The following is a 25,635-nucleotide window of genomic DNA, read 5'->3' as shown; positions in this document are numbered from 1 at the left end:
AGTAGAGAGAGACTGATGGGTTAGAGGATATAGAGGAAGTACAGACAGACTGATGGGTTAGAGGATATAGAGGAAGTAGAGACAGACTGATGGGTTAGGGATTATATAGAGAAAGTAGAGAGACTGATGGTTAGAGGATATAGAGGAAGTAAAGACAGACTGATGGGTTAGGTGATGTTCTAGGATATAGAGGAAGTAGAGAGACTGATGGGTTAGAGGATATAGAGGAAGTACAGAGAGACTGATGGGTTAGGGGATATAGAGGAAGTAGAGACAGACTGATGGGTTAGGGTTAGATATAGATGAAGTAGCGTGATGGGTTAGAGGATGTTCTAGGATATAGAGGAAGTACAGACAGACTGATGGGTTAGAGAATGTTCTAGGATATAGAGGAAGTAGAGAGACTGATGGGTTAGAGGATATAGAGGAAGTAGAGAGACTGATGGTTAGAGGATATAGAGAAAGTAGATAGACTGATGGGTTAGAGGAAGTAGAGAGAGACTGATGGGTTAGAGGATATAGAGGGCGTAGAGAGAGACTGATGGGTTAGGGTTAGATATAGAGGAAGTAGAGTGATGGGTTAGAGGATATAGTGGAAGTACAGACAGACTGATGGGTTAGGGTTAGATATAGAGGAAGTAGAGTGATGGGTTAGAGGATGTTCTAGGATATAGAGGTACAGACAGACTGACTGTAGAGTAACTTACGCCTCCTTGTAGTATAGTATGAATGAGATGAGGTCTCTATAGTCCGGGGGTCTGTAGCGCTGCCAGGTCACTTTGATACGGTTAGACATCGTACTGTTGGACTTGAACCGCAAGATCTTACTCTCACCTGGTGAACACAACCAATCACACAATTTACACAGCCTGTTCACCTGGCAACCAATCACAACCAGTCAGCTCACCTGGAGAATACAACCAATCACAACGATCAGCCCTAATCCTACAGGTGCTTAGAAACATCTCATCAAACCAGCCCATTACATTGTCTCAGTGTTGAGATCAAAACAGCCATTACATTGTCTCGGTGTTGAGATCAAACCAGCCCATTACATTGTCTCAGTGTTGAGATCAAACCAGCCCATTACATTGTCTCAGTGTTGAGATCAAACCAGCCCATTACATTGTCTCAGTGTTGAGATCAAACCAGCCCATTACATTGTCTCAGTGTTGAGATCAAACCAGCCCATTACATTGTCTCAGTGTTGAGATCAAACCAGCCCATTACATTGTCTCAGTGTTGAGATCAAACCAGCCCATTACATTGTCTCAGTGTTGAGATCAAACCAGCCCATTACATTGTCTAAGTGGTGAGAGCAGGAAAAGTAGAACTTGTTTGTTTCCAGAGTTTGCTGTCGAGGGCAATATGGTGTGGGCTGAACCATGCAGTACACAACTATTTCTTCAACGAATGGACATGGCTGAAACATTTATTTATTTGACCTTTTTTTAACTAGGCAAGTCAGTTATGAACAAATTCTTATTTTTCTTCCTGCCTTGTTCAGGGGCAGAACGACATATTTTTACCTTGTCAGCTTTGGGATTTGATCTAGCAACCCTTCAGTTACTGGCCCAATGCTCTAACCACTAGGCTACCTGCCACTCCACATGCAGTACACAGCTATTGTTTCAATGAATGGACATGGCTGAACCATGCAGTATATACAGCACCAGTCAAAGTTTAGAACACCTACTCATTCCAGGGTTTTTCTTTATTTTGACTATTTTCTACATTGTAGAATAATAGTGAAGACATCAAAACTATGAAATGACATGTATCTGGAATCACGTAGTAACCAAAAAAGTGTTAAACTGATCAAAATATATTTCAGATTCTTCAAAGTAGCCACCCTTTGCCTTGATGACAGCTTGGCACACTCTGGCATTCTCTCAACCAGCTTCACGATGTAGTCACTTGGAATGCATTTCAATTAACAGGTGTGACCTGTTAAAATGCTAATTTGTGTAATTTCTTTCCTTCTCAATGCATTTGAGCCAATCAGTTGTGTTGTGACAAGGTAGGGGTGGTATACAGAAGATATCCCTATTTCCTAAAAGAACAAGTCCACGTTATCAAAATAACAACTCAAATAAGCAAAGAGAAACGACAGTCAAACGGAACATTTCAAGAACTTTGAAAGTTTCTTCAAGTGCAGTCGCAAAAACCATCAAGTGCTATGATGAAACTGTCTCTCATGAGGACCGCCACAGGAAAGGAAGACCCAGCGTTACCTCTGCTGCCGAGGATAAGTTCATTAGCGTTGACTGCACCTCAGATTGCAGCCCAGTTCAAGTAACAAAAACATCTCAACATCAACTGTTCAGAGGAGACTGTGTGAATCAGGACTTCATGATCGAATTGCTGCAGAGAAACCACTACTAAAGGACACCAATAAGAAGAGACTTGTTTGGGCCAAGGAACACGACCAATGGACATTAGACCGGTGGAAATCTGTCCTTTGGTCTGATGAGTCCAAATTTGAGATTTTTGGTTCCAACCGCCATGTCTTTGTGCGATGCAGAGTAGGTGAACAGATTATCTCTGCATGTGTGGTTCCCACCGTGAAGCATGAAGTAGGTGGTGTGATGGTGTGGGGATGCTTTGCCAGTGACTCTGATTTAGTTAGAATAAACCAGCATGGCTACCACAGCATTCTGCAGCGATATGCCATCCCATCTGGTTTGCGCTTAGTGGGACTATCATTTGTTTTTCAACAGGACAATGACCCAACACACCTCCAGGCTGTGTAAGGGCTATATGACCAAGGAGAGTGATGGAGTGCTGCATCAGATGACCTGGCCTCCACAATCACCTGACCTCAACCCAATTGATATGGTTTGGGATGAGTTGGACCACAGAGTGAAGGAAAAAAAGTCAACAAGTGCTCAGCATATGTGGGAACTCCTTCAAGACCGTTGGAAAAGTATTCCTCATGAAGCTGGTTGAGAGAATGCCAAGAGTGTGCTAAGCTGTCATCAAGGCAAAGGGTGGCTACTTTGAAGAATCTAAAATCTAAAATCTATATTTTGATTTGTTTAACTTTTTTAGTTACTACATAATTGCATATGTGTTATTTCATAGTTTGGATGTTTTCACTAATGTAGAAAATAGCAAAACTAAAAAAGAAAACTTGAATGAGTAGGTGTCCAAACTTGACTGGTACTGCCATGTAGTAACTAAAAAGGTTTAATATAAAGTATAGTATTATAGAGCTGTATAGTGTAGTACAGTATAATATAAAGTACATGATCATAGAGCTGTATAGTACAGTATATTATAAAGTAAAGCATCATAGAGCTGTTTAATATAAAGTTTCATAGAGCTGTACAGTATAATATATTGCAGCTGTATAGTCTAGTATAGTATAATATAAAGTATTGTATCATAGAGCTGTTTAATATAAAGTTTCATAGAGCTGTACAGTATAATATATTGCAGCTGTATAGTCTAGTATAGTATAATATAAAGTATTGTATCATAGAGCTGTTTAATATAAAGTTTCATAGAGCTGTATAGTATAATATATTGCAGCTGTATAGTCTAGTATAGTATAATATAAAGTATTGTATCATAGAGCTGTTTAATATAAAGTTTCATAGAGCTGTACAGTATAATATATTGCAGCTGTATAGTCTAGTATAGTATAATATAAAGTATTGTATCATAGAGCTGTTTAATATAAAGTTTCATAGAGCTGTTTAATATAAAGTTTCATAGAGCTGTACAGTATAATATATTGCAGCTGTATAGTCTAGTATAGTATATTATAAAGTATTGTATCATAGAGCTGTTTAATATAAAGTATAGTATTATAGAGCTGTATAGTGTAGTACAGTATAATATAAAGTACAGGATCATAGAGCTGTATAGTATAGTATATTATAAAGTAAAGCATCATAGAGCTGTTTAATATAAAGTTTCATAGAGCTGTATAGTATAATATATTGCAGCTGTATAGTCTAGTATAGTATAATATAAAGTATTGCATCATAGAGCTGTTTAATATAAAGTTTCATAGAGCTGTACAGTTTAATATATTGCAGCTGTATAGTCTAGTATAGTATAATATAAAGTATTGTATCATAGAGCTGTTTAATATAAAGTTTCATAGAGCTGTATAGTATAATATATTGCAGCTGTATAGTCTAGTATAGTATAAATTATTGTATCATAGAGCTGTTTAATATAAAGTTTCATAGAGCTGTATAGTATAATATATTGCAGCTGTATAGTCTAGTATAGTATAATATAAAGTATTGTATCATAGAGCTGTTTAATATAAAGTTTCATAGAGCTGTATAGTATAATATATTGCAGCTGTATAGTCTAGTATAGTATATTATAAAGTATTGCATCATAGAGCTGTTTAATATAAAGTTTCATAGAGCTGTACAGTATAATATATTGTGTATAGTCTAGTATAGTATATTATAAAGTATTGCATCATAGAGCTGTTTAATATAAAGTTTCATAGAGCTGTATAGTATAATATATTGTGTATAGTCTAGTATAGTATAATATAAAGTATTGTATCATAGAGCTGTTTAATATAAAGTATAGTATTATAGAGCTGTATAGTGTAGTACAGTATAATATAAAGTACAGGATCATAGAGATATATAGTATAGTATATTATAAAGTAAAGTATCATAGAGCTGTTTAATATAAAGTTTCATAGAGCTGTACAGCATAATATATTGCAGCTGTATAGTCTAGTATAGTATAATATAAAGTATTGTATCATAGAGCTGTTTAATATAAAGTTTCATAGAGCTGTATAGTATAATATCAAGTATAATATATTGCAGCTGTATAGTCTAGTATAGTATAATATAAAGTATTGTATCATAGAGCTGTTTAATATAAAGTTTCATAGAGCTGTATAGTATAATATATTGCAGCTGTATAGTCTAGTATAGTATAATATAAAGTATTGTATCATAGAGCCGTTTAATATAAAGTTTCATAGAGCTGTATAGTATAATATATTGCAGCTGTATAGTCTAGTATAGTATAATATAAAGTATTGTATCATAGAGCTGTTTAATATAAAGTTTCATAGAGCTGTATAGTATAATATCAAGTATAATATATTGCAGCTGTATAGTCTAGTATAGTATAAAGTAAAGTATCAGAGCTGTATGCTACAGTATAATATAAAGTATAATATCAGAGCAGAATAGTATTATATAAAGTATAGTATCATAGAGCTGTTTAATATAAAGTATAGTATCATAGAGCTGTATATTAAATTATAGTATAAAGTAAAGTATCAGAGCTGTAGATTATAGTATAAAGTATAGTATCATAGAGCTGTATAGTATAGAGCTGTTAAATATAACGTATGGTATCATAGAGCTGTTAAATATAAAGTATAGTACAATAGAGCTGTATAGTATAGAGCTGTTAAATATAACGTATGGTATCATAGAGCTGTTAAATATAAAGTATAGTATAATAGAGCTGTATAGTACAGTATAGATTAATATAAAGTAAAATATCATAGAGCTGTATAGTACAGTATAATATCATAGAGCTGTACAGTATAATATAATATCATAGAGCTGTATAGTACAGTATAATATCATAGAGATGTATAGTATAATATCATAGAGCTGTACAGTATAATATCATAGAGCTGTATAGTACAGTATAATATCATAGAGCTGTACAGTATAGTATAATATCATAGAGCTGTATAGTACAGTATAATATCATAGAGCTGTACAGTATAGTATAATATCATAGAGCTGTACAGTATAATATCATAGAGCTGTATAGTACAGTATAATATCATAGAGCTGTACAGTATAGTATAATATCATAGAGCTGTATAGTACAGTATAATATCATAGAGCTGTACAGTATAGTATAATATCATAGAGCTGTACAGTACAATATCATAGAGCTGTATAGTACAGTATAATATCATAGAGCTGTATAGTACAGTATAATATCATAGAGCCGTATAGTACAGTATAATATCATAGAGCTGTACAGTATAGTATAATATCATAGAGCTGTACAGTACAATATCATAGAGCTGTATAGTACAGTATAATATCATAGAGCTGTATAGTACAGTATAATATCATAGAGCTGTATAGTTCAGTATAATATCATAGAGCTGTATAGTACAGTATAATATCATAGAGCTGTATAGTACAGTATAATATCATAGAGCTGTATAGTACAGTATAATATCATAGAGCTGTACAGTACAGTATAATATCATAGAGCTGTACAGTACAATATCATAGAGCTGTATAGTACAGTATAATATCATAGAGCTGTATAGTACAGTATAATATCATAGAGCCGTATAGTACAGTATAATATCATAGAGCTGTATAGTACAGTATAATATCATAGAGCTGTACAGTATAATATCATAGAGCTGTACAGTATAATATCATAGAGCTGTACAGTATAGTATAATATCATAGAGCTGTACAGTATAATATCATAGAGCTGTATAGTACAGTATAATATCATAGAGCTGTATAGTACAGTATAATATCATAGAGCTGTATAGTACAGTACAATATCATAGAGCTGTATAGTACAGTATAATATCATAGAGCTGTATAGTACAGTATAATATCATAGAGCTGTATAGTACAGTATAATATCATAGAGCCGTATAGTACAGTATAATATCATAGAGCTGTATAGTACAGTATAATATCATAGAGCTGTATAGTACAGTATAATATCATAGAGCTGTACAGTATAATATCATAGAGCCGTACAGTACAGTATAATATCATAGAGCTGTACAGTATAATATCATAGAGCTGTATAGTACAGTATAATATCATAGAGCTGTATAGTACAGTATAATATCATAGAGCTGTACAGTATAATATCATAGAGCTGTATAGTACAATATCATAGAGCTGTACAGTATAATATCATAGAGCTGTACAGTATAATATCATTGAGCTGTACAGTACAGTATAATATCATAGAGCTGTATAGTACAGTATAATATCATAGAGCTGTATAGTACAGTATAATACCATAGAGCTGTATAGTACAATATCATAGAGCTGTATAGTACAATATCATAGAGCTGTATAGTACAATATCATAGAGCTGTACAGTATAATATCATAGAGCTGTATAATACAGTATAATATCATAGAGCTGTATAGTACAGTATAATATCATAGAGCTGTATAGTACAGTATAATATCATAGAGCTGTACAGTATAGTATAATATCATAGAGCTGTACAGTACAATATCATAGAGCTGTATAGTACAGTATAATATCATAGAGCTGTATAGTACAGTATAATATCATAGAGCCGTATAGTACAGTATAATATCATAGAGCTGTATAGTACAGTATAATATCATAGAGCTGTACAGTATAATATCATAGAGCTGTACAGTATAATATCATAGAGCTGTACAGTATAGTATAATATCATAGAGCTGTACAGTATAATATCATAGAGCTGTATAGTACAGTATAATATCATAGAGCTGTATAGTACAGTATAATATCATAGAGCTGTATAGTACAGTATAATATCATAGAGCTGTATAGTACAGTACAATATCATAGAGCTGTATAGTACAGTATAATATCATAGAGCTGTATAGTACAGTATAATATCATAGAGCTGTATAGTACAGTATAATATCATAGAGCTGTATAGTACAGTATAATATCATAGAGCTGTACAGTATAATATCATAGAGCCGTACAGTACAGTATAATATCATAGAGCTGTATAGTACAGTATAATATCATAGAGCTGTACAGTATAATATCATAGAGCCGTACAGTACAGTATAATATCATAGAGCTGTACAGTATAATATCATAGAGCTGTATAGTACAGTATAATATCATAGAGCTGTATAGTACAGTATAATATCATAGAGCTGTACAGTATAATATCATAGAGCTGTATAGTACAATATCATAGAGCTGTACAGTATAATATCATAGAGCTGTACAGTATAATATCATTGAGCTGTACAGTACAGTATAATATCATAGAGCTGTATAGTACAGTATAATATCATAGAGCCGTATAGTACAGTATAATATCATAGAGCTGTATAGTACAGTATAATATCATAGAGCTGTACAGTACAGTATAATATCATAGAGCTGTAAAGTATAATATCATAGAGCTGTATAGTACAGTATAATATCATAGAGCTGTATAGTACAGTATAATATCAGAGCTGTACAGTACAGTATAATATCATAGAGCTGTATAGTACAGTATAATATCATAGAGCTGTACAGTATAATATCATAGAGCAGTATAGTACAGTATAATATCATAGAGCTGTACAGTATAATATCATAGAGCTGTACAGTATAATATCATAGAGCAGTATAGTACAGTATAATATCATAGAGCTGTACAGTATAATATCATAGAGCTGTACAGTACAGTATAATATCATAGAGCTGTAAAGTATAATATCATAGAGCTGTATAGTACAGTATAATATCATAGAGCTGTATAGTACAATATCATAGAGCTGTACAGTATAATATCATAGAGCTGTACAGTATAATATCATAGAGCTGTATAGTACAGTATAATATCATAGAGCCGTATAGTACAGTATAATATCATAGAGCCGTATAGTACAGTATATTATCATAGAGCCGTATAGTACAGTATAATATCATAGAGCTGTACAGTACAGTATAATATCATAGAGCTGTATAGTACAGTATAATATCATAGAGCTGTACAGTATAATATCATAGAGCTGTACAGTACAGTATAATATCATAGAGCTGTACAGTATAATATCATAGAGCTGTACAGTATAATATCATAGAGCTGTACAGTACAGTATAATATCATAGAGCTGTATAGTACAGTATAATATCATAGAGCTGTACAGTATAATATCATAGAGCTGTATAGTACAGTATAATATCATAGAGCTGTATAGTACAGTATAATATCATAGAGCTGTACAGTATAATATCATAGAGCTGTACAGTATAATATCATAGAGCTGTACAGTATAATATCATAGAGCTGTATAGTACAGTATAATATCATAGAGCTGTATAGTACAGTATAATATCATAGAGCTGTACAGTACAGTATAATATCATAGAGCTGTACAGTATAATATCATAGAGCTGTACAGTATAATATCATAGAGCCGTACAGTATAATATCATAGAGCTGTACAGTATAATATCATAGAGCTGTACAGTATAATATCATAGAGCTGTACAGTACAATATCATAGAGCTGTATAGTACAGTATAATATCATAGAGCTGTATAGTACAGTATAATATCATAGAGCCGTATAGTACAGTATAATATCATAGAGCTGTATAGTACAGTATAATATCATAGAGCTGTACAGTATAATATCATAGAGCTGTACAGTATAATATCATAGAGCTGTACAGTATAGTATAATATCATAGAGCTGTACAGTATAATATCATAGAGCTGTATAGTACAGTATAATATCATAGAGCTGTATAGTACAGTATAATATCATAGAGCTGTATAGTACAGTATAATATCATAGAGCTGTATAGTACAGTACAATATCATAGAGCTGTATAGTACAGTATAATATCATAGAGCTGTATAGTACAGTATAATATCATAGAGCTGTATAGTACAGTATAATATCATAGAGCTGTATAGTACAGTATAATATCATAGAGCTGTACAGTATAATATCATAGAGCCGTACAGTACAGTATAATATCATAGAGCTGTATAGTACAGTATAATATCATAGAGCTGTACAGTATAATATCATAGAGCCGTACAGTACAGTATAATATCATAGAGCTGTACAGTATAATATCATAGAGCTGTATAGTACAGTATAATATCATAGAGCTGTATAGTACAGTATAATATCATAGAGCTGTACAGTATAATATCATAGAGCTGTATAGTACAATATCATAGAGCTGTACAGTATAATATCATAGAGCTGTACAGTATAATATCATTGAGCTGTACAGTACAGTATAATATCATAGAGCTGTATAGTACAGTATAATATCATAGAGCCGTATAGTACAGTATAATATCATAGAGCTGTATAGTACAGTATAATATCATAGAGCTGTACAGTACAGTATAATATCATAGAGCTGTAAAGTATAATATCATAGAGCTGTATAGTACAGTATAATATCATAGAGCTGTATAGTACAGTATAATATCAGAGCTGTATAGTACAGTATAATATCATAGAGCTGTACAGTATAATATCATAGAGCTGTACAGTATAATATCATAGAGCTGTACAGTATAATATCATAGAGCTGTACAGTATAATATCATAGAGCTGTACAGTATAATATCATAGAGCAGTATAGTACAGTATAATATCATAGAGCTGTACAGTATAATATCATAGAGCTGTACAGTACAGTATAATATCATAGAGCTGTAAAGTATAATATCATAGAGCTGTATAGTACAGTATAATATCATAGAGCTGTATAGTACAATATCATAGAGCTGTACAGTATAATATCATAGAGCTGTACAGTATAATATCATAGAGCTGTATAGTACAGTATAATATCATAGAGCCGTATAGTACAGTATAATATCATAGAGCCGTATAGTACAGTATATTATCATAGAGCCGTATAGTACAGTATAATATCATAGAGCTGTACAGTACAGTATAATATCATAGAGCTGTATAGTACAGTATAATATCATAGAGCTGTACAGTATAATATCATAGAGCTGTACAGTACAGTATAATATCATAGAGCTGTACAGTATAATATCATAGAGCTGTACAGTATAATATCATAGAGCTGTACAGTACAGTATAATATCATAGAGCTGTATAGTACAGTATAATATCATAGAGCTGTACAGTATAATATCATAGAGCTGTATAGTACAGTATAATATCATAGAGCTGTATAGTACAGTATAATATCATAGAGCTGTACAGTATAATATCATAGAGCTGTACAGTATAATATCATAGAGCTGTACAGTATAATATCATAGAGCTGTATAGTACAGTATAATATCATAGAGCTGTATAGTACAGTATAATATCATAGAGCTGTACAGTACAGTATAATATCATAGAGCTGTACAGTATAATATCATAGAGCTGTACAGTATAATATCATAGAGCCGTACAGTATAATATCATAGAGCTGTACAGTATAATATCATAGAGCTGTACAGTATAATATCATAGAGCTGTACAGTATAATATCATAGAGCTGTACAGTATAATATCATAGAGCCGTACAGTATAATATCATAGAGCTGTACAGTATAATATCATAGAGCTGTACAGTATAATATCATAGAGCTGTACAGTATAATATCATAGAGCTGTATAGTACAGTATAATATCATAGAGCCGTACAGTACAGTATAATATCATAGAGCTGTATAGTACAGTATAATATCATAGAGCTGTATAGTACAGTATAATATCATAGAGCTGTATAGTACAGTATAATAGCATAGAGCTTTATAGTACAGTATAATAGCATAGAGCTGTACAGTACAGTATAATAGCATAGAGCTGTACAGTACAGTATAATAGCATAGAGCTGTACAGTATAATATCATAGAGCTGTATAGTACAGTATAATATCATAGAGCTGTACAGTACAGTATAATATCATAGAGCTGTACAGTACAGTATAATATCATAGAGCTGTATAGTACAGTATAATATAAATAAAGTATCGTACAGCTTGCTCGGTCTCCGTTGTTCCTGAAGTCGTCCTCCTCAAACTTCTCTGTGATGCCCGTCCTCTGCCACATCTTCCGGATCTCCGACATGCAGAGTTTAGGGTTGGATCGGAAGAACAGTTTCCCGGCCCGGATGGTCAGGTTGTGCTGGGTCCAATCCCACAAGAACTGGAGGTGCTGATTGTCTACTGCATGGAAAGCATACATGCTGAGGGGATTGAGGGGGCGGAGAGGAGGAACAGAGGAGAGAGGAGAGAGAGGTGGGGAGGGAGAGAGAGGAGAGAAGAGGAGAGAGGTGGGGAGGGAGAGAGAGGAGAGAAGAGGGAGAGAGGTGGGGAGGGAGAGAGAGGAGAGAGGACAGAGAGAGGTGGGGAGGGAGAGAGGTGGGGAGGGAGAGAGAGGTGGGGAGGGAGAGAGGTGGGGAGGGAGAGAGAGGTGGGGAGGGAGAGAGAGGTGGGGAGGGAGAGAGAGGTGGGGAGGGAGAGAGAGGTGGGGAGGAAGAGAGGTGGGGAGGAAGAGAGAGGTGGGGAGGAAGAGAGGTGGGGAGGAAGAGAGAGGTGGGGAGGAAGAGAGAGGTGGGGAGGGAGAGGAGAGAGAGGTGGGGAGGAAGAGAGAGGTGGGGAGGAAGAGAGAGGTGGGGAGGGAGAGGAGAGAGAGGTGGGGAGGGAGAGAGAGGTGGGGAGGGAGAGAGAGGTGGGGAGGGAGAAAGAGAGAGGAGAGAGGTGGGAGGGAGAGAGGTAGAGAGATGGGGAGGAAGAGAGAGAGAGAGGTGGGGAGGTAGAGGGAGGTAGAGAGAGGTGGAGGTGAGGAGGGAGAGAGAGGTGGGGAGGTAGAGAGAGAGAGAGGTAGAGGGAGGAGAGATGGGGAGGGAGTAGGGAGGAGAAAGAACAGGGAGTCACCAACAGTAAACAGAAATATCCTCTCAGTCTGATGGTCCCCACCACACTAACCCTACAGTCTGATGGTCTCCACCACACTAACCCTGCAGTCTGATGGCCCCCACCACACTAACCCTGCAGTCTGATGGTCCCCACCACACTAACCCTGCAGTCTGATGGTCTCCACCACACTAACCCTGCAGTCTGATGGTCTCCGCCACACTAACCATGCAGTCTGATGGTCCCCACCACACTAACCCTGCAGTCTGATGGCCCCCACCACACTAACCCTGCAGTCTGATGGTCCCCACCACACTAACCCTGCAGTCTGATGGTCCCCACCACACTAACCCTGCAGTCTGATGGTCCCCACCACACTAACCCTGCAATCTGATGGCCCCCACCACACTAACCCTGCAGTCTGATGGCCCCCACCACACTAACCCTACAGTCTGATGGTCCCCGCCACACTAACCCTGCAGTCTGATGGTCTCCACCACACTAACCCTACAGTCTGATGGTCTCCACCACACTAACCCTGCAGTCTGATGGTCTCCACCACACTAACCCTGCAGTCTGATGGTCTCCACCACACTAACCCTGCAGTCTGATGGCCCCCACCACACTAACCCTACAGTCTGATGGTCCCCGCCACACTAACCCTGCAGTCTGATGGTCTCCACCACACTAACCCTGCAGTCTGATGGTCTCCACCACACTAACCCTGCAGTCTGATGGTCTCCACCACACTAACCCTGCAGTTTGATGGTCTCCACCACACTAACCCTGCAGTCTGATGGTCCCCACCACACTAACCCTGCAGTCTGATGGTCTCCACCACACTAACCCTGCAGTCTGATGGCCCCCACCACACTAACCCTGCAGTCTGATGGCCCCCACCACACTAACCCTCAGTCTGCTTTCACCCTTTGTGATTAGATGATTATTATAATATTACTGCATCCTGCCTGTCCAGACCAGTACCAGAGGAGATGGACAGATTTTAACAGGGCCAAACGGAGAGAAGACAGAGAAAATGAGAGAGGAGAAGGGGCAGATTTAACAGGGCCAAATGGAGAGAAGACAGAGAAAATGAGAGAGGAGAAGGGGCAGATTTAACAGGGCCAAACGGAGAGAAGACAGAGAAAATGAGAGAGAAGGGGCAGATTTTAACAGGGCCAAACGGAGAGAAGACAGAGAAAATGAGAGAGGAGAAGGGACAGATTTTAATAGGGCCAAATGGAGAGAAGACAGAGAAAATGAGAGAGGCAGATTTTAACAGGGCCAAACGGAGAGAAGACAGAGAAAATGAGAGAGGCAGATTTTAACAGGGCCGAACAGAGAGAAGACAGAGAAAATGAGGAGAGGGGCAGATTTTAACAGGGCCAAACGGAGAGAAGACAGAGAAAATGAGGAGAGGGGCAGATTTTAACAGGGCCAAACGGAGAGAAGACAAAAAATGAGAGAGGAGAGTGTCAGATTTTAACAGGGCCGAACAGAGAGAAGACAGAGAAAATGAGAGAGGAGAAGGGACAGATTTTAACGGCCAAACGGAGAGAAGACAGAAAATGAGAGAGGGGCAGATTTTAACAGGGTCAAATGGAGAGAAGACAGAGAAAATGAGAGAGGAGAGGGGCAGATTTTAACGGCCAAACGGAGAGAAGACAGAAAATGAGAGAGGGGCAGATTTTAACAGGGTCAAATGGAGAGAAGACAGAGAAAATGAGAGAGGAGAGGGTCAGTAGAACAACACAACTTTAACCACTTTAGTTCCGTGAGGACTCAGGAATGGCAGGAATGCAGTGAGCCTTGGAGCAGATAACTTTCTAATCAGAGAGAGAGAGACAAGGCCGAGGGGAAGTGGAGAGGGGGAGGACGGGTGAGGAGAGGTGGGGGTTTAGGCCAAGGCCCTCTCGTGACTTCGGATGCCATTTTTGAAAACGTTCCGATCGCTCCGTGAGGTTGAGGTGGCCCATTAGCGAGAGCAACGAAGGAGCAGACAAAGCAAGGTCAGACTATCTAGGCCTGCCCTGGCAGATCCATCTCATCCAAACCACCACAACACATGTTGCTGCTGTGGTTTACAGTTGAATCAGAGGCAATATTACGACAGCAACAACGTATTTATTTAACCTTTATTTTACAAGTTGAGAACACATTCTACCTGGGGAATAGTTACAGGGGAGAGGAGGGGGATGAATGAACCAATTGGAAGCTGGGGATGATGAGGTGACTTATATTATGAGAGCCAGATTGAGAATTTAGCCAGAATACCGGGATTAACACCCCTACTATTACAATAAGTGCCATGGGATCTTTAGTGACCACAGAGTCAAGACACCCGTCTAACATCCCATCCGAAAGATGGCAACCCTACACAGGGCAATGTCCCCAATCACTGCCCTGGGGCATTGGGAAAGAGTGCCTCCTACTGGCCCTCCAACATCACTTCCAGCAGCATCTGGTCTCCCATCCAGGGACTGACCAGGACCAACCCTGCTGAGCTTCAGAAGCAAGCCAGCAGTGGTATGCAGGGTGGTATGCTGCTGCCTAACATAGTGGGATGCAGGGTGGTATGCTGCTGCCTAACAGTGGGATAAAGGGTGGTAGGCTGCTGCCTAACATAGTGGGATGCAGGGTGGTATGCTGCTGCCTAACAGTGGGATGCAGGGTGGTTTGCTGCTGCCTAACACAGTGGGATGCAGGGTGGTATGCTGCTGCCTAACAGTAGGATGCAGGGTGGTATGCTGCTGCCTAACATAGTGGGATAAAGGGTGGTAGGCTGCTGCCTAACATAGTGGGATGCAGGGTGGTATGCTGCTGCCTAACAGTGGGATGCAGGGTGGTTTGCTGCTGCCTAACACAGTGGGATGCAGGGTGGTATGCTGCTGCCTAACATAGTGGGATGCAGGGTGGTATGCTGCTGCCTAACAGTGGGGTGCAGGGTGGTATGCTGCTGCCTAACATAGTGGGGTGCAGGGTGGTATGCTGCTGCCTAACATAGTGGGATGCAGGGTGGTATGCTGCTGCCTAACAGTGGGGTGCAGGGTGGTATGCTGCTGCCTAACATAGTGGGGTGCAGGGTGGTATGCTGCTGCCTAACATAGTGGGATGCAGGGTGGTATGCTGCTGCCTAACAGTGGGATGCAGGGTGGTAAAATGCAGATGTATTAAACACCTGACAGGATCTTTTAATGTGTATGACTGAGCCATTGTTAATGAAACTCTCAGACAACAGCAGAGGACAGTGTTTTCTATGTAGGTGAAAGGGAATACTGTTTCGGTCCACACCAACCCTATAGCTCCATATTGTGATTGAATAGCCATGCAGAGACAGTTGTAATACGGACAACCTACGCAGAGGAACCTCTCCTAGCATTCCCCTACAAACACCACTCAATACGCTACCTGATTACCATGGCAACGCTCAACGCCACATCGACGGAGAGAGAGAGAGTGAAAGAGGAAATTCCTCAAAACAAACCATTAAAAGATGAAAAGGCAAAATAACCAAGCAGATAAGCTGACAGTAGAGGGGCGAGGAGCTGGTCCTGATCCTCCTTTACAAAGCTGACAGTAGAGGGGCGAGGAGCTGGTCCTGATCCTCCTTTACAAAGCTGACAGTAGAGGGGCGAGGAGCTGGTCCTGATCCTCCTTTACAAAGCTGACAGTAGAAGGGTGGGGAGCTGGTCCTGATCCTCCTTTACAAAGCTGACAGTAGAGGGGCGAGGAGCTGGTCCTGATCCTCCTTTACAAAGCTGACAGAACGTAGAGGGGTGGGGAGCTGGTCCTGATCCTCCTTTACAAAGCTGACAGAATGTAGAGGGGTGGGGAGCTGGTCCTGATCCTCCTTTACAAAGCTGACAGAATGTAGAGGGGTGGGGAGCTGGTCCTCCTTTACAAAGCTGACAGAATGTAGAGGGGTGGGGAGCTGTTCCTGATCCTCCTTTACAAAGCTGACAGTAGAGGGGCGAGGAGCTGGTCCTGATCCTCCTTTACAAAGCTGACAGAATGTAGAGGGGTGGGGAGCTGGTCCTGATCCTCCTTTACAAAGCTGACAGTAGAGGGGTGGGGAGCTGGTCCTCCTTTACAAAGCTGACAGAATGTAGAGGGGTGGGGAGCTGGTCCTGATCCTCCTTTACAAAGCTGACAGTAGAGGGGCGAGGAGCTGGTCCTGATCCTCCTTTACAAAGCTGACAGAATGTAGAGGGGTGGGGAGCTGGTCCTGATTTTCCTTTACAAAGCTGACAGTAGAGGGGCGAGGAGCTGGTCCTGATCCTCCTTTACAAAGCTGACAGTAGAGGGGCGAGGAGCTGGTCCTGGTCCTCCTTTACAAAGCTGACAGAATGTAGAGGGGTGGGGAGCTGGTCCTGATCCTCCTTTACAAAGCTGACAGAATGTAGAGGGGTGGGGAGCTGGTCCTCCTTTACAAAGCTGACAGAATGTAGAGGGGTGGGGAGCTGTTCCTGATCCTCCTTTACAAAGCTGACAGTAGAGGGGCGAGGAGCTGGTCCTGATCCTCCTTTACAAAGCTGACAGAATGTAGAGGGGTGGGGAGCTGGTCCTGATCCTCCTTTACAAAGCTGACAGTAGAGGGGTGGGGAGCTGGTCCTCCTTTACAAAGCTGACAGAATGTAGAGGGGTGGGGAGCTGGTCCTGATCCTCCTTTACAAAGCTGACAGTAGAGGGGCGAGGAGCTGGTCCTGATCCTCCTTTACAAAGCTGACAGAATGTAGAGGGGTGGGGAGCTGGTCCTGATTCTCCTTTACAAAGCTGACAGTAGAGGGGCGAGGAGCTGGTCCTGATCCTCCTTTACAAAGCTGACAGTAGAGGGGCGAGGAGCTGGTCCTGGTCCTCCTTTACAAAGCTGACAGAATGTAGAGGGGTGGGGAGCTGGTCCTGATTCTCCTTTACAAAGCTGACAGAATGTAGAGGGGTGGGGAGCTGGTCCTGATCCTCCTTTACAAAGCTGACAGAATGTAGAGGGGTGGGGAGCTGGTCATGATTCTCCTTTACAAAGCTGACAGAATGTAGAGGGGTGGGGAGCTGGTCCTGGTCCTCCTTTACAAAGCTGACAGAATGTAGAGGGGTGGGGAGCTGGTCCTGGTCCTCCTTTACAAAGCTGACAGAATGTAGAGGGGCGAGGAGCTGGTCCTGGTCCTCCTTTACAAAGCTGACAGAATGTAGAGGGGCGAGGAGCTGGTCCTGGTCCTCCTTTACAAAGCTGACAGAATGTAGAGGGGTGGGGAGCTGGTCCTGATCCTCCTTTACAAAGCTGACAGAATGTAGAGGGGCGAGGAGCTGGTCCTGGTCCTCCTTTACAAAGCTGACAGAATGTAGAGGGGTGGGGAGCTGGTCCTGATCCTCCTTTACAAAGCTGACAGAATGTAGAGGGGTGGGGAGCTGGTCCTGATCCTCCTTTACAAAGCTGACAGTAGAGGGGTGGGGAGCTGGTCCTCCTTTACAAAGCTGACAGAATGTAGAGGGGTGGGGAGCTGTTCCTGATCCTCCTTTACAAAGCTGACAGTAGAGGGGCGAGGAGCTGGTCCTGATCCTCCTTTACAAAGCTGACAGTAGAGGGGCGAGGAGCTGGTCCTGGTCCTCCTTTACAAAGCTGACAGAATGTAGAGGGGTGGGGAGCTGGTCCTGATTCTCCTTTACAAAGCTGACAGAATGTAGAGGGGTGGGGAGCTGGTCATGATTCTCCTTTACCAAGCTGACAGAATGTAGAGGGGTGGGGAGCTGGTCCTGGTCCTCCTTTACAAAGCTGACAGAATGTAGAGGGGTGGGGAGCTGGTCCTGATCCTCCTTTACAAAGCTGACAGAATGTAGAGGGGTGGGGAGCTGGTCCTGGTCCTCCTTTACAAAGCTGACAGAATGTAGAGGGGCGAGGAGCTGGTCCTGGTCCTCCTTTACAAAGCTGACAGAATGTAGAGGGGTGGGGAGCTGGTCCTGGTCCTCCTTTACAAAGCTGACAGAATGTAGAGGGGCGAGGAGCTGGTCCTGGTCCTCCTTTACAAAGCTGACAGAATGTAGAGGGGTGGGGAGCTGGTCCTGATCCTCCTTTACAAAGCTGACAGAATGTAGAGGGGTGGGGAGCTGGTCCTGGTCCTCCTTTACAAAGCTGACAGAACGTAGAGGGGTGGGGAGGTGGTCCTGATCCTCCTTTACAAAGCTGACGGAATGTAGAGGGGTGGGGAGCTGGTCCTGATCCTCCTTTACAAAGCTGACAGAATGTAGAGGGGTGGGGAGCTGGTCCTGGTCCTCCTTTACAAAGCTGACAGAACGTAGAGGGGTGGGGAGCTGGTCCTGGTCCTCCTTTACAAAGCTGACAGAATGTAGAGGGGTGGGGAGCTGGTCCTGATCCTCCTTTACAAAGCTGACAGAATGTAGAGGGGTGGGGAGCTGGTCCTGATCCTCCTTTACAAAGCTGACAGAATGTAGAGGGGCGAGGAGCTGGTCCTGGTCCTCCTTTACAAAGCTGACAGAATGTAGAGGGGTGGGGAGCTGTTCCTGGTTCTCCTTTACAAAGCTGACAGAATGTAGAGGGGTGGGGAGCTCGTCCTGATCCTCCTTTACAAAGTTGACAGAATGTAGAGGGGCGAGGAGCTGGTCCTGGTCCTCCTTTACAAAGCTGACAGAATGTAGAGGGGTGGGGAGCTGGTCCTGATCCTCCTTTACAAAGCTGACAGAATGTAGAGGGGTGGGGAGCTGGTCCTGGTCCTCCTTTACAAAGCTGACAGAATGTAGAGGGGTGGGGAGCTGGTCCTCCTTAACAAAGCTGACAGAACGTAGAGGGGTGGGGAGCTGGTCCTGGTCCTCCTTTACAAAGCTGGCAGAATGTAGAGGGGTGGGGAGCTGGTCCTGATCCTCCTTTACAAAGCTGACAGAATGTAGAGGGGTGGGGAGCTGGTCCTGATTCTCCTTTACAAAGCTGACATAATGTAGAGGGGTGGGGAGCTGGTCCTCCTTTACAAAGCAGACAGAATGTAGAGGGGTGGGGAGTTCGTCCTGATCCTCCTTTACAAAGCTGACAGAATGTAGAGGGGTGGGGAGCTGGTCCTGATTCTCCTTTACAAAGCTGACAGAATGTAGAGGGGTGGGGAGCTGGTCCTGGTCCTCCTTTACAAAGCTGACAGAATGTAGAGGGGTGGGGAGCTGGTCCTGGTCCTCCTTTACAAAGCTGACAGAATGTAGAGGGGTGGGGAGCTGGTCCTGGTCCTCCTTTACAAAGCTGACAGAATGTAGAGGGGTGGGGAGCTGGTCCTGGTCCTCCTTTACAAAGCTGACAGAATGTAGAGGGGTGGGGAGCTGGTCCTCCTTTACAAAGCTGACAGAATGTAGAGGGGTGAGGAGCTGGTCCTGGTCCTCCTTTACAAAGCTGACAGAATGTAGAGGGGTGAGGAGCTGGTCCTGGTCCTCCTTTACAAAGCTGACAGAATGTAGAGGGGTGGGGAGCTGGTCCTGGTCCTCCTTTACAAAGCTGACAGAACGTAGAGGGGTGGGGAGCTGGTCCTGATCCTCCTTTACAAAGCTGACAGAATGTAGAGGGGTGGGGAGCTGGTCCTGGTCCTCCTTTACAAAGCTGACAGAATGTAGAGGGGGGGGGAGCTGGTCCTGATCCTCCTTTACAAAGCTGACAGAATGTAGAGGGGTGGGGAGCTGGTCATGATTCTCCTTTACAAAGCTGACAGAATGTAGAGGGGTGGGGAGCTGGTCCTGATCCTCCTTTACAAAGCTGACAGAATGTAGAGGGGTGGGGAGCTGGTCCTGATCCTCCTTTACAAAGCTGACAGAATGTAGAGGGGTGGGGAGCTGGTCCTGGTCCTCCTTTACAAAGCTGACAGAATGTAGAGGGGTGGGGAGCTGGTCCTCCTTTACAAAGCTGACAGAACGTAGAGGGGTGGGGAGCTGGTCCTGGTCCTCCTTTACAAAGCTGACAGAATGTAGAGGGGTGGGGAGCTGGTCCTGATCCTCCTTTACAAAGCTGACAGAATGTAGAGGGGTGGGGAGCTGGTCCTGATTCTCCTTTACAAAGCTGACAGAATGTAGAGGGGTGGGGTGCTGGTCCTCCTTTACAAAGCTGACAGAATGTAGAGGGGTGGGGAGCTCGTCCTGATCCTCCTTTACAAAGCTGACAGAATGTAGAGGGGTGGGGAGCTGGTCCTGATTCTCCTTTACAAAGCTGACAGAATGTAGAGGGGTGGGGAGCTAGGTCCTGGTCCTCCTTTACAAAGCTGACAGAATGTAGAGTGGTGGGGAGCTGGTCCTGATCCTCCTTTACAAAGCTGACAGAATGTAGAGGGGTGGGGAGCTGGTCCTGATCCTCCTTTACAAAGCTGACAGAATGTAGAGTGGTGGGGAGCTGGTCCTGATCCTCCTTTACAAAGCTGACAGAATGTAGAGGGGTGGGGACAGGAACTAATGGGGATCCATAATAAACCCCAGGAAGAGTAGCTGCTGCCTTGGCAACAGGAACTAATGGGGATCCATAATAAACCCCAGGAAGAGTAGCTGCTGCCTTGACAGGAACTAATGGGGATCCATAATAAACCCCAGGAAGAGTAGCTGCTGCCTTGACAGGAACTAATGGGGATCCATAATAAACCCCAGGAAGAGGAGGAAGAGGAGGAGGAGGAGGGAGGGGGTGGTGGTAGAAGTAGCGGTATTAGTAGTAGTAGTAGTAGTGGTAGTAGTAGCAGTAGTAGTAGTAGCAGTAGTAGTAGTAGTAGTAGCTGGGGGAACGAGGATGAGGATGAATGAGGATGAGGATGAATGAGGATCCATAATAATGTGGTAACATACTCGTCCATCAGATCCTCTCCATTGATGTAGCGGAGGCTCTTGAGGAAGGACAGGGAGCCCAGCGTCTGAGAGTGTCTGATTCTCACGTAGCCAGTCACTGTCTGGATCAATCCCATGAAACTCTCCAGCTCAGACACTATGTTCTCTAGATGAGGGGAGGAGACAGGAGTTAGGTTAGGAGTGTTGCCTGTCACTGTTCTCTAGAGGAGGAGACAGAGACAGGAGTTTGGATCGTTGCCTCTCACTGTTCTCTAGAGGAGGAGACAGAGACAGGAGTTTGGATCGTTGCCTCTCACTGTTCTCTAGAGGAGGAGACAGAGAAAGGAGTTAGGATCGTTGCCTCTCACTGTTCTCTAGAGGAGGAGACAGAAAGGAGTTAGGATCGTTGCCTCTCACTGTTCTCTAGAGGAGGAGACAGAGACAGGAGTTTGGATCGTTGCCTCTCACTGTTCTCTAGAGGAGGAGACAGAGACAGGAGTTTGGATCGTTGCCTCTCACTGTTCTCTAGAGGAGGAGACAGAGAAAGGAGTTAGGATCGTTGCCTCTCACTGTTCTCTAGAGGAGGAGACAGAAAGGAGTTAGGATCGTTGCCTCTCACTGTTCCCTAGGATAACAGGTAGTGATATATAACTGTACTATAACAGGTAGTGATATATAACTGTACTATAACAGCTACTTACGTCCTCTACGGATGTTGATTTGTAGGTTGCCCTTGACGACGGTACATCCCTTCAGAGACTGGGCCGCGTCCACGGAGTCAATGACCTTCTCATCACAGATCTTATCACATAGCCCGTCACACGCACTGCAGAACATACTGGAGATGGGGCAGAGTGGGAGAGGAACAGTCAGACAGACATAAAACATACTATACTGAACAAAAATATAAACGCAACCAACCATTTCAAATATTCTACTGAGTTACAGGTCATAAGGAAATCAGTGTAATAAATTCATTAGGTCCTAATCTATGGATTTCACAGGACTGGGAATACAGATATTCATCTGTTGGTCAAAGATAACTGTTTAAAACAGATAGGGGTGTGGATCAGAAAACCTGTCAGTATCTGGTGTGACCACCGTTTGCCTCGTGCAGCGCGACACATCTCCTTCACAGAGTTTACATTTTTTTTATTTCACCTTTATTTAACCAGGTGAGCTAGTTGAGAACAAGTTCTCATTTACAACTGCGACCTGGCCAAGATAAAGCACAGCAGTGTGACACAGACAACGACACAGAGTTACACATGGAATAAACCAAACACACAGACAACGACACAGAGTTACACATGGAATAAACAAAACATACAGTCAATAACACAGAGTTACACATGGAATAAACCAAACATAGTCAATAACACAATAGAACAAAAGAAAACAAAAAGTCTATATACAGTGAGTGCAAATGAGGTAAGATAAGGAAATAAATAGGCCATGGTGGCGAAGTAATTACAATATAGCAATTAAACACTGGAATGGTAGATCGGCAGGAGATGAATGTGCAGGTAGAGATACTGGGGTGCAAAGGAGCAAAATAAATAAATAAATACAGTATGGGGATGAGGTAGGTAGATAGATGGGCTGTTTACAGATGGGCTATGAACAGGTGCAGTGATCTGTGAGCTGCTCTGACAGCTGGTGCTTAAAGCTAGTGAGAGAGATATGAGTCTCCAGCTTCACAGATTTTTGCAATTCGTTCCAGTCATGGGCAGCAGAGAACTGGAAGGAAAGACGACCAAAGGAGGAATTGGCTTTGGGGGTGACTAGTGAGATATATACCTGCTGGAGCTCGTGCTACGAGTGGGTGCTGCTATGGTGACCAGTGATCTGAAATAAGGTAGAGATTTACCTAGCAGAGACTTATAGATGACCAGTAGCCAGTGGGTTTGGCGACGAGTATGAAGCGAGGGCCAACCAACGAGAGCGTACAGGTCGCAATGGTGGGTAGTGTATAGGGCTTTGGTGACAAAACGGATGGCACTGTGATAGACTGCATCCAGTTTGTTGAGTAGTGTTGGAGGCTATTTTATAGATGACATCGCCGAAGTCGAGGATTGGTAGGATGGTCAGTTTTACGAGGGTATGTTTGGCAGCATGAGTTGATCAGGATCTCGTCGTGGTATCTCTGCGCATTCAATTTACCCATACCATAACCCCACCGCCACCATGGGGCACTATGTTCACATCAGCAAACTGCTCGCCCACACCTTGTCTGCCATCTGCCCGGTACAGTTCCAAGAGCACACGTCTCCAGCGTGCCAGTGGCCATCGAAGGTGAGCATTTGCCCACTGAAGTCGGTTACGGCGACGAATACACCGACGAATACTCCATCCGCTGTGCCTTCAACCGGCCTCCGTCGGAGCAGACGCTCCTACTAGCCCCGGGATACTAACCTTAAACGCTGTGTCACCCGCGTGCTAGCGTAGTGGCGGCTTCCCTGTTCCATCTACTGCTGCCCCCTGGACACTAGGATCACTTGGCTACATAGCTGATGCCTGCTGGACTGTCCATTAATCACGGTACTCCATTCTGTTTATTTATGTTTTGTCTGTCGGTCCCAGACGCGAACTCAGGCTCTGTGTGTAGTTAATTCGACCCTCTCTGCCTAGTCATCGCCATTTTACCTGCTGTTGTTGTGCTAGCTGATTAGCTGTTGTTGTCTCACCTGTTGTTTTAGCTAGCTCTCCCAATCAACACCTGCGATTACTGTATGCCTCGCTGTATGTCTCTCTCAAATGTCAAAACACTTCTGCGAGCAGGCCTTTCTAATCGACCTGGCCCAGGTATCCTGGAAGGATATTGACCTCATCCCATCAGTTGAGGATGGCTGGTCATTCTTTAAAAGTAACTTCCTCACCATCTTAGATAAGCATGTTCCGTTCAAAAAATGCAGAACTAAGAACAGATATAGCCCTTGGTTTACTCCAGACCGGACTGCCCTCGACCAGCACAAAAACATACTGTGGCGGACTGCAATAGCATCGAATAGTCCCCGCGATATGCAACGGTTCAGGGAAGTCCGGAACCAATACACGCAGTCAGTCAGGAAAGCAAAGGCCAGCTTTTTCAAGACGAAATTTGCATCCTGTAGCTCTAACTCCAAAAAGTTCTGGGAGAACAAGAGCACCTCCTCCCAGCTGCCCACTGCAGGTAACACGGTCACCACCGATAAATCCATGATAATCGAAAACTTCAACAAGCATTTCTCAACGGCTGGCCATGCCTTCTTCCTGGATACTCCAACCTCGGCCAACAGCTCCCCCCCCCGCAGCTACTTGTCCAAGCCTCCCCAGCTTCTCCTTTACCCAAATCCAGATAGCAGATGTTCTGAAAGAGCTGCAAAACCTGGACCCATACAAATCAGCTGGGCTTGACAATCTGGACCCTCTATTTCTGAAACTATCCGCCGGCATTGTCGCAACCCCTATTACCAGCCTGTTCAACTTCTCTTTCGTATCGTCTGAGATCCCCAAGGATTGGAATGCTGCCGCGGTCATCCCCCTCTTCAAAGGGGGAGACACCCTGGACCCAAACTGTTACAGACCTATATCCATCCTGCCCTGCCTATCTAAGGTCTTCGAAAGCCAAGTGAACAAACAGATCACTGACCATCTTGAATCCCACCGTACCTTCTCCGCTGTGCAATCTGGTTTCCGAGCCAGTCACAGGTGCACCTCAGCCACGCTCAAGGTACTAAACGATATCATAACCGCCATCGATAAAAGACAGTACTGTGCAGCCGTCTTCATCGACCTGGCCAAGGCTTTCGACTCTGTCAATCACCATATTCTTATCGGCAGACTCAGTAGCCTCGGTGTTTCTAATGACTGCCTTGCCTGGTTCACCATCTACTTTGCAGACAGAGATCAGTGTGTCAAATCGGAGGGCATGTTGTCCGGTCCTCTGGCAGTCACTATGGGGGTGCCACAGGGTTCAATTCTCGGGCCGACTCTTTTCTCTGTATATATCAATGATGTGGGGTTATATCCTTCCTGTTTGGCCCTGTCCGGGGGTGTCCTCGGATGGGGCCACAGTGTCTCCTGACCCCTCCTGTCTCAGCCTCCAGTATTTATGCTGCAGTAGTTTATGTGTCGGGGGGCTAGGGTCAGTTTGTTATATCTGGAGTACTTCTCCTGTCCTATTCGGTGTCCTGTGTGAATTTAAGTGTGCTCTCTCTAATTCTCTCTTTCTCTCTCTCGGAGGACCTGAGCCCTAGGACCATGCCCCAGG

At 42.7% G+C, this 25,635-nt stretch overlaps 1 protein-coding gene across 1 annotated transcript in view; it reads right to left on the bottom strand.

The window, feature by feature from the left end:
- Positions 1-25,635, bottom strand: part of LOC139394411 (insulin-like growth factor 1 receptor) — a 113,464-nt gene that overhangs the window by 51,489 nt on the left and 36,340 nt on the right. The window contains exons 5-8 of the mRNA XM_071142468.1: positions 22,085-22,221; positions 21,405-21,549; positions 11,721-11,929; positions 708-834 (exon numbers count right to left, since the gene is read on the bottom strand). Coding sequence (XP_070998569.1) covers positions 708-834; positions 11,721-11,929; positions 21,405-21,549; positions 22,085-22,221 — 618 coding nt within the window. The remainder of the gene's footprint in view (positions 1-707; positions 835-11,720; positions 11,930-21,404; positions 21,550-22,084; positions 22,222-25,635) is intronic.

This window comes from Oncorhynchus clarkii, unplaced genomic scaffold (assembly GCF_045791955.1).
Source record: "Oncorhynchus clarkii lewisi isolate Uvic-CL-2024 unplaced genomic scaffold, UVic_Ocla_1.0 unplaced_contig_2048_pilon_pilon, whole genome shotgun sequence".
In the NCBI taxonomy this organism is placed as follows: Eukaryota; Metazoa; Chordata; class Actinopteri; order Salmoniformes; family Salmonidae; genus Oncorhynchus; species Oncorhynchus clarkii.
Note: the sequence above shows the minus strand (reverse complement) of the source record. Positions and strands in the feature narration are given on the sequence as shown.